General features: G+C 33.4%; 1 protein-coding gene across 1 annotated transcript; it reads right to left on the bottom strand.

Annotated features, from left to right (window-relative positions):
* Positions 1 to 227: 227 nt before the first annotated feature.
* Positions 228 to 10564, bottom strand: LOC109796141 (uncharacterized). The gene is made up of 20 exons (XM_020355796.3): positions 9210 to 10564; positions 8776 to 8979; positions 7032 to 7136; positions 6438 to 6503; positions 6193 to 6357; positions 5970 to 6044; positions 5707 to 5858; positions 4851 to 4986; positions 4705 to 4774; positions 4483 to 4610; positions 4337 to 4393; positions 2903 to 3088; positions 2718 to 2810; positions 2079 to 2164; positions 1882 to 1948; positions 1703 to 1769; positions 1483 to 1619; positions 1070 to 1161; positions 895 to 961; positions 228 to 800 (listed from the first exon to the last, which is right to left on the bottom strand). The coding sequence occupies exons 1-20, from the start codon at positions 10443 to 10445 to the stop codon at positions 636 to 638; spliced, it is 3354 nt and encodes a 1117-aa protein (XP_020211385.1). The 5' UTR covers positions 10446 to 10564; the 3' UTR covers positions 228 to 635.
* Between the last annotated feature and the right edge of the window lie 7701 nt (positions 10565 to 18265).

Raw genomic sequence — 18265 nt, 5'->3', positions numbered from 1 at the left:
TCACTTAGTTACCATATGAATGAATGATTTCATGCAAGAACACATGCTTTTTAACACATTTTTTAGAGTTTTTTATCCAATCAAAGTGAAAAAGATAAACTTTTAAATAACCCTTCTCTTCGTTAATTTTTTCTCTCAAACCACAACCTAAATATTAAGTTATTTTTTCATCTCTATCCACCCTACTTATCTCTATTTTCCCTATCCAAACATAATGTACGTGATAATGGAAGGGAAGCGCAAACATGCGGATATACAAATTAATTAAACTATGAAAATGTTTCCGAATCCCAAAAAAGACCCACCAAAACTGTTACAACTCCAAATAAACCAAAGAATGCTATGCGATTTTCCCGAGCCACGCATGACTCGGTCACGCCTCGTCCCCATCATCCAAAAGACAGGATCGAGTCACTGTGACCATAACACAGTATACACATTCCACACCAAAACTGTTTCTCATCCAACCAACTCAACACTGCTCTGCCTGTGTGACAAAGCCACAAGTCCTGAAGCATGGATTCCGCAATCATGAAACACGAACCAGACGCAGCTGCTAACAGAACCAAGTTGACCTGACAAAGAAGCTTCCCAAAGGCAACTATGACAATACAGACGCGCATCCAACATAACTACTAGGATGATAGGATGGACTGAAGTGCAAGCTGTTGCTGAGGCTGCAAGGATGACCAGGTTGAAGCAAGGGTAGAAGGTGGCAGAGTCTGTTGAAGCTGCCTCAATAAATTAATCATCCGACTGACCGTTTGTTCAGTTGCCAGATCATTTCCGGCACACAAAATCTACATCATAGTTGATGCAAAACGAACAAATATTATAAGGGAAAAGTAGATCCGGAATCTAACTGGAATAACTAAGAACTGGCAATGAAAGTACCTCGGCAAACACTGCAACAATTTTGGGAAGATATTGATTGTTGGGACCTATAAGTTCTCTATCTGACCTGAAATTGAATAGAAGTGTGTATCAATATATATGACGAAGAGGCAGCATATTAGGTAAATAGCGATATTAGCAATCAACAAAAACATGTTCTGGATCAGAACTAAACCTTTCAACCATTGAACAGAGTTGGTCATGCACAACCTTAGCCTCAATTACGTCACCTTTTATAGGCAAGCAATTTAGCCAGGCAGGAACAACCTGATACCAAGCAATAATCAAGTTAGAAATCAAACACAAGCAAGCGGTTTTGCTCTAAACTTTCATCTCCACAAGAATTTTAAAAGCCACAATAATTTCAGCAAAAGCTGAAAAATGCCGACTCTCCATATTATCAAGGACTGAACCATTAATGATAAAAATCATTATGAGATGCTGTGGTAGCATTAGAACAAATACTAACCCCAACAGTACGACTACCAAGCTATACTTCTTCAAACGACATTAAGATCACAAGATTAAGTAAACAAGAACAGCATTTTAAAAGACAGCAGGGACATGGAGCACCAAAATGTAAAATACCTGTGTTGCATTTATGCTATCACGGTGGAACTGGCATATTTTTCCAAGAGCTGAAACGGCATTGTCATATGCCATTATGTTATCAGAATGTTGTGCATTTGGATGCCTTATCACAGCATCTAACCTTGAAAGTGCCTCTGCAATAGAGCAGAAAATTTTATCCAAAATAAATATAGTAAGGCACAAAAACAAAATAAGCTAATGGTATTGTGCAACTAACCTACAACAAGGGGTTTGAAAACAGATCCACCAAACTCAGCACAAACACCAACACCATAAACAGCAGCCTGCAAAGACATTTAATTGTTTTGTTTTGTTTTGTGAGATGAGCATCTCAATTACGTCCCCAAACTGAATAAGCAACATTAATATGTAGTAAACCAAGCATGGGCAATTAACCTGTCGAACATCTGGATATTCATCATTGCAGGCTTCAAGTAAAAATGGAAGGTAAGAATCATAATATCTGTAGCAACAACAAAAGAAGTATTTAAAATATAGAACAAATCATTTAGAGTAAAGGAAATAAAATATTTTATGCATGAAATTACAGACAATCCACATTAGGGGCCTGCCCAAAAAGAGGGAAATCTTACTTAAGAGCGGCTTCACGACAGTGCTCAGCAACATCATCAAATATACAAATGGCAATTCTCCTTTCCTCTGAGGTTTTATCTTTTCCCTGGTTATTGATTATCAACAGGGGAATTGGATCAGGAAAAAAATGGGAAACATGTCTAAGCTATCGGCATCTGTACAAATTACAAACTTATTGAATTTTCACACACACTAGCAAGCAGTTTGGTAGTAAACTAGTAATTGACAACAATCCAAATTATTTTACTTGTCAACCTTTTAGGGGCAGGGGTTAGGGAGGGCAGCACATCAGCAAGTTCCAATATATAAATTAAAAAAAAATCATAAAATAACATTTCAGGAGGAAGTAGTGTAGGGATAGTAGTTTCCCCACTTTTTGGCTATTTACATGACCTTTTTCCCCTATAGGAAAGGGCATACATAAATAAAAAAAGAATGGCTTTATAGGAAAAAGATAATAGCTACACAAGATAGTTTTCCCTTCAAATTAAAAGCCTTGTGGAAAAGGAATTGACAATAACAAAAGAAGGAAAAGTCATGAGGAAAGAGAACACAAGACAACTTTAAAGCAATAATACCATAAAAGCTAAGACTCGTTTCATCAGCAAATATTATAAGAGGAACAGAAAGAAACTTACAAACATAGGTGTTAGGTATGAGGACAACTCCTCAAAGAAAGGCAAGAAAGATGCCCTGAATGTTTTTATCAAAGTCCCCAAGCAATCACCAATCTAGAACACAATGATTCAAAATAAGAGTTTGAACAGCACATAAAATATTTAATGAAATGATTCAGATCACAAAAACAGATAACTGAACATACTTGATCAAAAAGTTCCTCTTCTAGCTCATTTTCTTCCTTGAGTAGTTCTCTTTCTTCAGCATCGAAGTCCTCTTCTTTAGCCCTCTCTGCTCTTTCATGTTTTCTTGATGAACTGGCTGTAAGGACTTGTTTAATCTCATCAACAATGCTCCGTACTTGCTTTTCTTCTAGATGTGGTCCAGAGACCTGAGAAACAATTCCTAGCCAACTTCAGTTTCAAAAACCTTAAAGAGAATTGATGACTTAATAAATACAATAAACAAAACCACTGAGAGATTATAGAACAGCACAATATAATAGCATGTACATCCAAGTCCAAGCATGACGTAGATAGAGAGACAAATATCAACAAAGATGGAAAGAGAAACAAGAATAATTTGATTGGTTTCCTATTACAAATCCATTCCATTTCCAGACTATCAACATAAACGAGACAAACAAGTAATAAAAAACCAGACAATATTGAAAACAAATAATGTAAAGATAGTTCAAATTGCCAATCTAAGGTTGAAAAATCCATATCCGCTGCAAGCTTTCTTCTCCCCATCCATTGGAGTTCATTCCCTTCACCGTTCCACTTGTTAAGAGGTGTTTTCTTAGGTTTAAATTTGCTATGTGACTAGTGAGTTGTTAATGACCTTATGGATTTTGAATTTAAGTTTAATCATGTGTTTGCAGTGATTTAAATGTTTCTTTCCTAGTATGCTATTTTATATGTGCACGTGCACACATGAATTTCTAAGGACTAATAAATAAGGGCTATATGGATTTATCAGTAATTCAGGATTGTCTAAATCTAGGGATTGCCAAGTACCAAGTTTTGGGAAACTTAAACTTCATTTGAGAACTGAAATTGCTTCTGATGTTTGTTTCTTTGTCCTCAATGTATTCCCCCTCCCTTTAAGCTTTCTTCTCCTGTTCTACCCTATTCTCTCTCTCTCTCTCTCTCTCTCTCTATCTCTCTCTCTCTCTCTCTCTCTCTCTCTCTCAATTTCTTCTTACCTTCCCTTTCCCCCTTTCCAACCCTACAGGATTGTAGATGTTTTTTAGTTTGCAAAAGAATAAACTGTATTTTATATTGTTTATCGGAACTGCATAGAATGAGAAAGAATATGTAACCATGCCACTAATATTTTCCTCTTCCTATTGCATAAAGTCGGAAAGAAAGTTCCCTAATTATTCAATCCTTGCTATATTCCACATCTTGTAACATTCAAATTCTATTTAGTTTGACAAATTATTCCAAGATAGAACATTACATAAGAGCCATAACACACATCCTGGACATAATTGTCTCCTATCAATTTCTCCTTTACTTACACAAATATTTGACAGAAGGTACAAAAGTTTATATATAACAAAATTGTAATATAATTCCAATAAAATGATGATTGTTACAAATCTTCGATCCTGATAGATGAATGTTACACAAACCTGTATGCATTCATTCAATGCGTCCAACATGCTAGCACAAATTTCTACTTCTGGCTCCTAGAAAATGGCAAAAATACATTAATACAGCAAAAAAACTGCAGAGTGGACACCAAATTACCAGAAGAATAGATAGGCAGGACTTTAACCTTGTGTAAAGCCTCCACCAAATTTGGTATTATATAATCAGACAACTGTTTTACATAAGTCTCATCACGACCTTGTGATTGTCCCTTCTCAACAGCTGATTTTGCTGAGGACAACAGTTCCGGCATTGCTAAAAAAACAAAGCAGACAAGTGACATTAAAAAAAATTAATCAGGGTTACTTGAAATAAACACACTAGAAGCAAAATTGAGTCAAGAAAATACCTGAAACTGCTGCCTTCCTAACTTCTTCATGAAAGTAAAATTTAAGAAGAGGAACCAATGTGAAAGCAACCTAGATGATTCCACAAAGTTAGCCAATAGAATATCCTGGACTGGAAAATGCCAATAAAATATAAAACAAAATCAACCTGGTCAATCCATGGAAAAAATCCTTCCTTCAACTCATCAGCATAGCAACATAGCATGTTACATGCAGTAGCCTTCTCCTCCAAGACACTAGTCTTGATGCCTATCCTTTTATCCCCAAGTGTGATTGTTTCAATGCTACAAGAACAAACAGATAGCAAGATTTTAAAACAAACCATTATATCCATCAAGTATAATCCATATTTTCTTCATTTTCAGATCTAAAAACTGCAACTCCTATTCTCTATGCGTATTCCCTTCTTTCTTTACACATGAGAAGTCATATATTGCACATAATTTCTTTTGATTTACTCAAAATTTGAACCTATGATACTGTGAGACCTCTGCATGTTCTACAAATTGAAAACAATTCCTTGTACCCTGGAAAGTCTGTAACTAATAATGCATGCCTGTGGAAATACAGGATCTACTACATATATATAGAGTCTAGACAATGATAATGGGCCAGTTTGTTTTAACTTAAAAAAAGATTATAAAAAAGCCACTTATTTCAAAAAAAAAGAAAGGAAGAAAACTGCTTATTTTTAAAATAAGCAAGTTAAACAAACATAAAAATGCTTATTTTATTATTATATATAAAAAAGCACTTATTTAAAAATAAGTTTAAACATACCAGCCCATTGTCATTCAAATAATATAAATTAATAAATGAAGCAATATGCAGCTCCCATTATGTCAAATGGACAGAACTTTTTTTAAAATAAAGATCTAGCTCAGACACAGGAAAGGACATCCCAAGGAAATGAGATGAAGAATGAATTGCATATCACATCATGCTATAACATGGATATTAATCATTTACAACACCAAATTCAGAAACAAGAACTGAAAGGGCACCTGTCATCATCTTCATCAAATTCAGTATCAGAATCTGCTGATGTAATGGTCACATCAGGCTTTAGTTGTGCAGACTGGAGCAAAGGAGGCATCACAAAACCCATATATGGGAGAAAATCCTGTCCAAGGCACTTGCAAAGCCGTGCCCATGCCTGAAAGCATGGAAGTCAAGTGAAAATTTGATATTTATAAGAATTTAAACTACAGCAACAAAAATAAATGTATTGCCAAATTGATGCCAAAAATCGGTAAAAAGACCATACTTGTAACATGTAACTTGCAGTTGGATCATCAGCATCCAGTTGGGATTGTTGCAGTGACATCAAGACATCCATTACCTAGCAAAGGAAAAAAGAAAACTAAACATTAGCACACCAAAAATGAATAATGATTACAGGAAAGAAAATATAAAATCACTACTTCCAGGTTCCAGCAATACATATGAATTTAAAAAGAAACAACACTCTGAACCAAATTAAAATTCACCTGTTTGGCATCTTCCCTGAACTTATCCTTTCCAACAGCCATTCCTACCAAACTAATGCACTCCATTGCTTTGGCACGAAGCATACGATTAGATTTATCATTTGCATTCACCAGAATAGCTTTTAAGTATGGCATCACAGCATCATAATACTTCTGAAATTGCACCTGTTAACACAACATTGTTATTACATGTAAAACTTAAAAGCATTGTCATTACTGTGAAGAATATTGGCTACATAAAGCACCTGAGAAGAATCTGCCACTGATGCTAAAGCGGTCAAAGCCCCTTCTTGAACCATTTGCTTCCCATTCTAAAACATGAGAAAGAAAAGATAAGATAGCAATATATGAACACTAATCATCCGAAATGCATAAAATATGAAACACACGTGTCAAAATATTCATTATTGATTATAAAGCATGTCACAGCAATAGATCAAATATTTAGAAGTTGCATACAAATATGAAAAAGAAACAATAAAATTACAAACCCAAATGCAAGATTGATTTAACTCATTTTAAGGAAAAATTCAAAATCAACAGTTCCCTCCAGAAAAAAAAAATCCCAAACATAGGCTTGCATAGCACTAACCAAAATCCAATTAAGATTAAATGTGTGTGTGTGTGTATATAATATATATATATAGGGCAGATGCGGTTCCACTATGAGACTCAAAACAAAGAAGCCAAGGAGAATCATAAAGTGCTATTTTTTTCAAATAAAGATGTCCAATTAGGTAAAACACCAAATGATCTCGACAACAAAGATATCATTATTCAAATATTTTACAATTTTCTTGCCAGATATAACGTATCAAGATTCAAGAACAGTCAAATACCTGCAGGAGTACCAAAAGTTTGCTCACAATCCCATCTAAGTAAGGTGTTAGGATATCTGGGGTACAATTCTCAGTGAAATTTAGCACTGCAGAAGCAGCATGAGCCTGAAATATACAAGTAAAAATTAATGAGTTTCTGAATGTAAATTAAATGAGTTATCAAGGATTAGGAAACTCAAGATTCATATTTACACAGACAGAAGTCAAGAAATAGTGACACTAAACAGAAGATCCATTAATTAAGGAGATACTTTTCAGGTAGAAGAACCCTAATATTTCAAAGAAATTACTCATATAAGCCATATTCAACTGATGAAAAAGCTAATGAAAAAATATCCAATATGTTAAAAATGCATACCCACAAAATCCACCCCGGCCATTTAACTTTCTTAGATCTAAATGTCTGTTTAATAAGATTGAGAAAAACCTCTGCAAAGCTTTGAGACAATTGAGTATAGTTAGAACAGTAATTAGTGCATGTTTGGTTTCACATTGGATTCTCCATAATCAAGTTGAAATATCAGTTAACCTAATTTTAGGTGAAAATATTGACCTATGCAGTCAATCAATACTGGATAGCAGCAGAGTGACAACTCCCAAAAAGGCTATAGCAAGATCTTAACTATTACAAAGTCTAGAAAACAGTATACATAATTTTATATATCACCCGCATCTAAATTCTGACAAATAGAACAATACAGAAAATTAAAGAGTAAAGACATAGTCAAAATCAATAATCAAAATCTATTGTCATTATCACTAACATTCAAATCCCAAACTAAAGAGGCAAAGGAGGAAAGTGAGTAACCAAAAAGGTTTAAAAGATAAAATAAGATACAAAAAAACAAGAAAAAAGACATCAGAAACAGTTTTAAAGACAATAATAATTAATAGAGTGTGCCTAACCGTAAGGTTTATAAGTTTAAAAAATAAAAATTGAAACCGAAGTTGGATAGAGGGACCAACTTTTTAACTGGATGCAGTAATTGCACCTGACTCCACACACAGTTGTCGCAATCTTGCCGCAAAACGTGGCCACAATCACAGACATTGTGAACCCGCCACATTGCACCATAGAATCATGTCATGCGAGTTTAAAAAACTGCAAACGCTTTCCGCATTTCAGCACTAACATGGCACTATTGACTACATAAATTTTGACATGTTTGGTTTTATGTTGAAGAATTGAATTTGGGTCAAAGATTAATTATAGCTTTTGCATTGGATCAAAAAAATTACACTATATTTTACTACTAACTTGCTTTTGTAATAAAAACATTCAAACATAAATCACATCACTTCAAAATCTATTTTAAGTAAAATCAATTTTACAAAATGAATATCATTCAAAATCAATTTTGTCAACATTCATCCAAACAAGCACTTAATAGTTTTGCATTTATATGTGAACACCACAACCTGTAAATAATAAAATAATACATGAGGTAACACAAGATGATAATTGCATGAGATTACTTTCATCATGCACAACCAAAATCAACCATTGCATTGGACTGAAATGTCTTGTCTCCAGCAGAGTGCATACATGATCAAGGACAACAGAGATAACACAAAATAGAATATAGTGAAGCTAATTAATAGAGACCATTTTAGACTAATATGAATGAAGGTATGCAATGGTACAAAGAAAAAATTTGCAAAGGTTTAGGGGGAAAAGACCATTTCTTGAATCATTACAACAGAAGACAGTCAACCTAATCCAGATAAAAAGCATAACACAAACCTGTACTCTTGGATTTTGAAAATCATCCATGGCTCCAGCCAACGCAGGCAGCACTAAGTGGTGAAATTTAACCTGCAAGTCTGGCCCCAAATCTGTGGACAATTGCCCAACTGCATTTATAGCTGCCCAACGCACTCGAGGATGGGGATTGTGAAATGAATTTAAAATCATTGACAAAACCTGCTCCAGATTCTTTATCATCACCTGCACCATCCAAATATTACAATCTAAGAGACTAACACAAACACGCACAAATTATGATATGAACATTCATTCGCACATTTATTTTCCAGATAATCCTGAACATTCATTCGCACAATGCAGAAGAAATCGTCTAAACATAAAAGCGCACACAGCCAAAATCAGTTGCAAGAACCAACTACTTGGTAGAAACAAACAAATTCTGAATGGCAAACACAACATGCACATTATACCTTTGAACAACCCTCCGCAATCTGCGCAAGTGCAATGAGCGCAGCATGGTGCTTTTGCCACTCAGGAGCAGCCAAGAAAGTTGGCAGCAACTCAGAAGCAACCGGCACAATAGTGTTGCCACCCAACGATATGGAAAGCCTATCCAAACACTCCTGTCCAAACCCATAGTTACTTGTCTCACCCGCATCCTCATCCTCATCCACTGCAGCATGCCACGCCGGATCATCCTCGATATCCAGCAACAAATTCATCAACACGCCAAAGAGCTTCCTCACAAACTGCGGCAACTTTCTCATCATCCCAGGGGCACGTTCCCTGGCCTCGGCGAGGGTCACGACGAATTCGATAGCCAAGTGGCGAGTCCCCTCCTCCAAGGCCTCGGCCTCGGCGACCTGCAGCATGGCGCCGACGACGTCCGCAATCTGGCGGCGGAGGAACCGCGGCTCGGTGCCGGCGAGCTCGATGAGAAGCTCGAGCGCCTCCTGCGCGACGGCCTCCTGGCCGGAGTTGAGCGCCTCGGTGAGCGTCTGCATCATGAGAGGGAGCAGGTCCTGGAAGCGGTCCCGGTCGGAAGGACTAGAGAGGCACTGGACGAAGTTGATGCTGGCGGCGAGGGCGGCGATGCGGACGTCGGAGGGCGTGGAGGAGTGGAGGCAGCGGAGGAAAACCGAGTGGAGAGTGGACAATTGAGGGAGTAGGGTTTGGCCTATGTAATGCGCCAATTGCGCGAAGACGAGGAGCGAGATTTCCTGCAGCCGCGCCTCGGGGGATGTTACCCACTGAAAGAGGAGCGGGAGGAGGTCGGGCCAGGCGGCGGCGTCCTCCGGGAGGATGGCGGCGGCTAGTTCGGAAACAGTGTCGCAAAGTTTCTTGGCGATGGATTTGAGAGGCTCTTTGTGGAGGGAGGAGAGGAGGAGGGAGTGGAGCGTGGAGCGGGCGGAGGGGGAGAGGAGGGGCCAGAGGAAGGCGTCGTGGTGGCGCGTGAGGTGGCGGCGGAGGAGGATGGCGGACATGGTGCGAGTCTCTGGATTAGGGGAGGAGTGTAGGAGGTGGGCGAGGCCCATGAGGAGGGACTCCGGGTGAGTCTGTTTGCAGAGGTTGAAGAGGGACTCTGCCTGGGAGCGTTCCTCGTTGGATGAAGACATCAAGTGCGAGATTAGGGATTCCAGGTGGCTGGAATCCGGCCCCAGGATAAGGGCCACTTGGGCCTCGCTCTGCCTCCGATCGGTGGCCATGGGAATTGAGGGTACTATCAAGATGAAGAAGAAAGATAAAAAGGAGAACGGCAAGGGTGAAGAAGGGTTTGTGTTTGTGTTTGTGTTGTGACTTGTGAGAGGGATTTTAAATGGCGGGCGGATATCTCAGGTTCTTATCTTACGGTTTTCTACTATTTCCATCATTCCTTTCGCCGCTAATCTTTTTCTACTGTCTCATTTTATTCAAATCTTACTACCTGAAGTAGAGTTTTTTTTTTTTACATTTTACCATTGTTTGTTTTTACTTTCTGGTTAGTTACTTGACTTTTTACTTTATAATTAATGGTCATATTGTAAATATTACCCCTAATCTTTAGTTTCTTCCTTAAGAATTAATTAAAGAAGATAATTATATTTATTGCTTCAATTATCTTTTTTAATTTACATTTTATTATTTTTTTCTATTTCATTTATAAATATTTCACTCTCCTCCTTTTTTTTTTTTTAATATTTTTCTTTCATTAAAAGATAAATTTGACTTTTTTGACGTGAGTTTCGTTTATATTTTTATATCAAACATATCACTTACTAACTTGGCGGTAACTGAATATTAAAAAATATATATTTTATCTTCAAATTTTAAATATTATATTTTGTATTATTTTTATATTTATTAATATTTTAGAATGTGTATTTTATAAACTAAATGTTTATTTGTCTCCAAATTTTGCTCTTAAAGAATATGATAAGGACGTGCATGGAGAAATATGGCAAGGACGTGCATGAAGTGGTTTAATTTTTTTTTATTTCATTTTGTATTTGTTTTCGTTTTATTAAATCATAAAAAAAAAAATATTTATATATTAATAAATTTTATAATAAATTAAAATACTATATTTGAATATAAACTATATTTAAAATTTGTATAAATATATAATTTATATTTTCAATTTAAGATAAATAATTTATTTTAAGGATAATATTCTTTTTAATTATTGAAACTTTAGGAATACAAAATATCATTAAACCAATTATAAATAACAAATCTAATTTAAATTTCAACAAGTTTCATTATACACCTAATTTAACAATTAAAAGAAGTATTTAATAAAATCAAAACATGATTTAAGTTCCTTAACCACAAATATTAACAACATCCAAACTTCAAGAAATATACAAGTCTTAAAAAAATAAGAATACGTGAAGAATTTGATAATAAATACTATCGAGATAAAGATGGATCAATCATTTTGGATTCCTTCTTTATTCGTCACATTTCTAATGGGCTTATTGGCAGGAAGTTGATTTTTCATTCTTACGATGAAACATATTTTTATGTCTCCGTCAATTTTTTAAAAAATGCATAATTAAAATTAAATATGTGTGGTTGATCAATAATTAGAGAGTGTGGTTGGTTTTGAGTAGTAGTTATTTAAAAGAGTGTAAAAAGTTTAAAAAATAAATTTAGGGAAAAGAAAAGGAAAAAAAAAAAAAGAGAGAAAGACTAAAAACTAAAGAAAATAAAAGCATGGGAGAAAATAAGTATTTTAGAAACTAAAAGACAAAATAATTAATAAAATGTGTCAAAAAGATTTATTATCTTTATTAATGGTATAGATTTAATACTATACTTAAATTCAAATATCATTATAATTTTAAAAGTTTAATATATCATTTGATGTATGAAATTTTTCGATATTTTTAATTAGGTTTCTAAGCTAAAAAAAGGTTTTTAGGTGTTTTATCATTTTCTATTTTTGTAATTTAGTTCTTTGAGTTATAAGTTCATTTATAATTTGTGAAATTTCACAAAATAAGTTTTATATTCTCATACATGGACAACCACATCATATTTCTATTATATGTCATTATCCATAAGTATCAAATTTTAATCCCTACCCATCAAAATTCCCTTGTAATCTCCTTAATTATAAAAGTTTTAGAATAATAGAGAATTTTAACAATTAAGAATTAAAACTTGGTAGAGGTCCATGAATCTGGATAGATGGGGTAGCCCACATAATAGTTGGAACTATGCGTTTATGTTCCCTTATAACAATAGTAAGAGTATTGGCCCCATGAGTCTAAGTATAGTTGTGTTACTTACTATGCATGGTCTTGCATAGTGACAATACTTTTAAACAAGAATGACAAGTTTTATTAGGAGTGGTGAGAATCTATTGAATATATTATTTTTCCTAACCTTTCTTTGTATAGCAATGACTTCTACATCTCAAATAAGTGATCCACCATCACTAAAGATCACAAGTCTAATGGTGACCATAAACTCACTAAGCAAATAGCTCAAATGCAAAGTAGCCATGAAATGAAGTTTGAGAAAATTCAAAAGACGAATAAGGAAGTTAGGATGTTGGAAAAAATAAAAAAGTCACCATCAAAATAGGATTTTCCTTATTTTTGTTTTATTTTCATGCAAGAATGATAAGAGTTCTTTAAAGGAACTTTTTGTGAGAGAAGTTTGTGAAGGGGCTTATAGGGCATTTTGGAACATAAAAAGACTTTGGATGTTTTGTTGGAACATTTTTATAATTTATTAGTCTCATATGAATTAGATTTACATAATTTTTGTAGTAAATACATTGTTTATCAGCATGCTAAATCTAAATTTATTCTTCGTAGTTTTGTATATGTCTTTGCCTACACTTAACTCTCCTTGTACTATCATTTCTATAGATTTTGTTTTTGTGTCTCCTAAGGTCCAAGTGAGGGAAAAACTCTATTTATGTTGTTATTGAGGGATTTTAAAAATAGCACAATTCATTCCATGCCACAAGAGTGATGATGCATGTTATTTGGCCAATTTGTTTTTCAAAGAACTAGTGCATTGTATGATATTCCAATGAGCATTGTTTCAGATAGAGATGTAAAGCTCTTAATCCACTTTTGGAGAGTTTTATGGGGTAAGCTTGGAAGCCAACTACTATTATGTACTATTTTTCATCCTCAAACAAATGAACAAACCAAGGTGGTAATTATACCACTTTCTCAATTCTTTAGATGTTATGTTAAGAATAATTTATAAAGTTGGGAGGAATGGTTATCTCATGTGGAGTTTGTTTACAACAAAGCAGTTCATTCTACCACCTTTTTGACTCCTTTTGAGGTTGTTTATAGTTTTAATCCTCTAACTCCCTTGGATTTGTTATCATTATCTAATTTTGATTTTATGATTAACAAAGATAGTTTTGCCAAAACTTCTTTTATTAGGAAATTGGATATGGATATAAAGGCACAAATTGCAAAGAAGATGGAATAAGAAGCTAAGTTAGCAAACAAAGGGAGGGAAACAATGTTATTTGAAATTGGTGATTGGGTTTGAGTTCATTTGAAAAAAGAGAGGTTTCCTTACAAAAGGAAATCTAATCTTCTTCCTAGAGGAGATGGTTTCAAGTTCTAGAGAGAATTAATGACAATGCTTGTAAAATTCATTTACCTATTTGGATTGATTTCTAGCTTTAATATTAGTTGTTTATCTCTTTCTGATGTAGGCAACAAAAATCTAAATTTGAGGTCAAATTCTCTTTAAAAAGATGGAATGGTAGAAGATTGTCCCAGTTTCAATTGCTTTTATTTTAAATTTTGTTTTAAACTATATTGTTATCATATGTAGAAGATATTCAAGATAATGAATTATTACTTGAAAAAAAAAGCAACTTGAGGCAATATTTTTACAAGTTGAAGAAGTTAGAGTAATCAAAAATTTGTTATGTAAGGTTGAAGAAGAAAACAAAGCTACTTTTGACCTTGAAAATATAGTTGAAAGTGATTCCTAGTTTGAAAGGTCAACTATGAATACTCATCTTAAAAAATCATTCACAAAATTGTGCTAATAATGTGATAACTCGAACATCATGGATGACTTATTGTAGCAAAAAAAATAAGAAAAGACAATTAATTTCTAAATTTTTTGTCAAATGCATCATTTTTTTATGTCAAATGTATAAGAGAGAGATTCCAATAGTGTTGTATCATTATTACAACTATTTATGTCTTGGGATATGTAAACCTTTTTATAATAATAAAAAAAAACAATTCTTGAAGAATGTAAATTTCTTATTTGTATTTTTTTTGTTTTTAAGAATAATGCACCTTATGATAATGACGTATTCATAACTAGTTGATAACATATCTTTTGTTAAAGAAGCCATTTGTTTGACGATGTTGATGTATGGTTAGAATTTGTTTTGATGGTAATTATACAAATGTTGATAATGGTTATTGTGTTTAATGGTCTACACTTGTTATGAAAATGACATAACCATGTTGTGACTTTGTGTACAAGTAATTTTATTACTGGCATAGATGCAAGTTGTACTAATTTCCAACTTGTAAGGTGTGACTTTTGTGTTGAAATTTGACATTTTATATGAACTTTTTTCTTTATGCTTCTTAGAGTGATTTCAAGGTTCAAAGTCAAATGGTGACACTACATGAATATGTACATTGGTCCAATACAATAATTCCTTGATGAGTATGAGTTTAATTAGTCATAACATGACATGTTCGCAACATGTTGGATTTTTGAACTTGGTGTCTTTTGCAACATTGAAGCAACACTAAGTCATAAACATCAATGGTGACACTTGATGAGTGTGTGCATTGATTCAATGCAATTGTCACCTTATAGAGTTGTGTTTAACCAACTGCACCAAGTGATTATCCATATTATTCCAAAGGGCTAACTATGGATGTCTAAGGCTTGATGCCACCATAAACCCGACATCATTTGTCCTTAGCACACTCAAGATTTATGAGGTAAGGTAACATATAAAGCAGGTAACTTTTCCAACTAAAATTTTTTATCCTCCAATGAAAAAAAATTCTTAATCAGGTTAAGTTGTATGCCTCTTTTTTATTCTCTCTAAACATTTTTCACATTAATTCCTCAAAATTGAATCCTTTATATTATTCCACATTAAATTTAAAATGTTTGTATTGTTCTATATTAAATTTAAAATGGTTAGGAAACATCTTATAAATCATAAGCTTTTGTTACTTGTGCATATCGTGTACATTAACTAAATTTCAAATGATTTGATTTCTATATGATTTTTTTATTGATGCAATGATGTAGTATATATATTCCATTTGCATATGAAGTTTTAAAAACTTTTCATTCCTCATATTAAAATTTACATATTTGTAACATATGATTTGTTGTATATGATTGAACATGGTCTCCAAAAAGTTTGTATATACGTGTTTAAATTATTATTTTATTTAACTATTAGTATATTTTTATAATACTAATATATATGATGTGAAGAAAAAAAAATACTAGAAAAGAGGTTTAATAGTATCAATAAAAAAATCAACACTTTTTCAAAATGATGAAGTAGTATCAAAGACCTTACGAATGCAGATGAAAAGTCAAAAGAAAAAAAACAATATTTTTATATTGGTTTGTCTCAACCACCGAGACTATGTTCAATTCTTGATCAACCTAATCAAGTTTCATTATGTTTTTTTTTTATGATATAAAGGGGTTAAAAGCCCATCAAGTCCCATTATGTTTTAGAAAATAGAAAATGAGGTGAAATTTTTGGTTATTATGTATTCTTTCACAAGTCACTTCTGATTCAACTTAAGTGTTTTTTGTCTTGCCTCTTCAAGTAACTTACCTAAGTATTCTTTGAACAATAAGATCTCTCCAAACTTCAACAATCAAATATTCTTTTACAATTAAGTCTCTTCAAACTTAAAGCAATAACACAAATTTAAAATTGAAAAATCACTTGTTATTTAATTTTACTATCAAGACGTGATACAACTAATTTTAAGTACAAAGCTTTTACAAAAATAATGAATATGAATTTTTACAATTAATTGTTCTCTTCTTTCCAAGTCTTCAAGTTTCTTTATATAGGTGCTTCATAGAGATGACTATTGCAAATCCTTAAACATCTCTTATAGGATAGATTGCCTGTCTTTGTCTTCCTTCTTTTAAAGAAGAAATGTTTGTTAGTGCATTAATTGTAAGTATTAAATATTTTTCACCAATGGTCACTTTTTATTTAATCAAGGAAATTACTTATCACCTTTTTGATGTCAAACAAACAAAGGGAACTATTGCGTGTGTCAATCAAGAATAACTTTTTTTGACATTTTGCATGTTTTGAGGGATTTGCTTATTCTTTCTTTGATGCAAAGCATGTTTTCATTCCTTTTTGAAGTGTGAGTACCAAATAAGCTTTTTATTCCTTTTGATTTATTAATGAATATTATAGACAAATATGATTTGGTTATCAGATGTCATAAATGATATATAATAAATGAATTCATCTTTTTAAACAAACTCACTATGCTTTTGCCACTTATGAGGTATAATCTAATAGACTAACATAAATGTCCATAGAAACTAACACATTTTTTTTCCAGTTAATTAAATAAATATTCATCTGCACAATGCATAACAAACCATTTAAACGTAAAAGTACACAACGCCAAAATCAGTCACAAGAACTACTATTTGGTAGAAACAAATAAATTCATAATATTAAGCACAACATGCACATTATATCTTAGAACAACCCTTTTCTATCTACACGAGTGCAATGAACGCAACATGATAATTTTGGCACTCAAGAGTAGCCAAGAAAGGTTGTCACAACTTAGACGCAATAGGCATAATAATGTTACTACCCAATACAATCCAATAGAGTTTGGCATGCGCTTGTTGATCAAGCTCAAGATAAAAAACTTATAAATGATGAGTTTTGATGATCACAAATATACAATATATAGCCTCTTGAAGAAGAGTGCAAAGTTGTAATTTGGTGTTTGTTTTTATTTTTTTGTGTTACTTTGTGCATAGATTAAGTGCAAAATCTTTTGCTTAAATTTTAATTCTTCATTTAGATTAATGATTGGTGATGATAATAAGGTTTTAAAAATGATTTGAAAAGAGAACTGGTATGAAAAATTAAGATATTAAATTTTCACTTGAAATAATCAATTATTTTTTAGTAATAATCAATTATTTGTTCTATTTTTCAGTAACCTGAAAAACTTTGCTATAATAACCAATTATTTCATAAAAAACTTTCGAAAATAATTGATTATCACTCAAAATAGTTAATTAATTTGTTCTAGGTAGATTTTCATATTTGGAAAGAACAAAATAATCGATTATCACTCAAAATAATTGATTATTTTAGTTAGAAAACTTTATATATTGGTTTTCATTCTCAGAACTTCGAGTAATGAAAAACTTTGTGAGTGAGCTTTGAAAAAAGTTTTATTGAAAAGAGGTTTGAAACCCTTTCTGAGAACCTCATGAGAAATTAGAGTGAGTTTGTCATCATCATAAAATTGAAGACATTAACTAACCAATTGGTTTGATTAACCTATTCTAAAATATTTTGTACATTAGGTGAACTCACCTATTTAGAAAGAAATTTGAAAATATCATATTCACCCCTTCTTGGTTTAGCCATTTTTTTTTCTAACAATGCCAAGATTTCCTATAGTCGTGCCTTGGGGATATTACTTGTTGGAAGATGTGCGAGAGAAGGTCACGCTAGGTGGCGTTAGTGGCAAGTTTGAAAAAAGTTTTGCATAGTTTCTTTACGATGGATTTGAGAAGCCTTTTGTGGAGAGAGGAGAGGAGGAGGGAGTGGAGGGTGTAGTGGGTTGAGAGGGAGAAAAGGGGGCCAAAATAAGGCGTCATGGTGGGCATGAGGTGGTGGCAGACATGGTGCACATTTTTGGATTAGGGAAAACTAGAGGAGGTGAACCAAGCCCATCAAGAAGGATTCTAGGTGAGTCTATTTGCAGAGATTGAAGATGGACTTAACATTGGAGCTTTACTCTTTGAAGAAGAACATCAACTTGAATTT

Source organism: Cajanus cajan, chromosome 4 (genome assembly GCF_000230855.2).
Source record: "Cajanus cajan strain Asha chromosome 4, NIPB_CcT2T_4, whole genome shotgun sequence".
Taxonomy (NCBI): Eukaryota; Viridiplantae; Streptophyta; class Magnoliopsida; order Fabales; family Fabaceae; genus Cajanus; species Cajanus cajan.
The sequence above is the reverse complement of the archived record's forward strand: the minus strand, read 5'-3'. Positions and strand labels throughout refer to the sequence as shown.

Bases quoted from the DNA above. Each gene is read 5' to 3' on its own strand.
- LOC109796141 (XM_020355796.3), bottom strand. From the start codon at position 10,445: ATGGCCACCGATCGGAGGCAGAGCGAGGCCCAAGTGGCCCTTATCCTG. The intron at 4,394-4,482 runs GTTAAAGTCCTG...GCCATTTTCTAG, and splicing joins TGGTGGAGGCTTTACACAAG to GAGCCAGAAGTAGAAATTTG. The intron at 801-894 runs GTACTTTCATTG...ACTATGATGTAG, and splicing joins TTGTTGCAGTGTTTGCCGAG to ATTTTGTGTGCCGGAAATGA.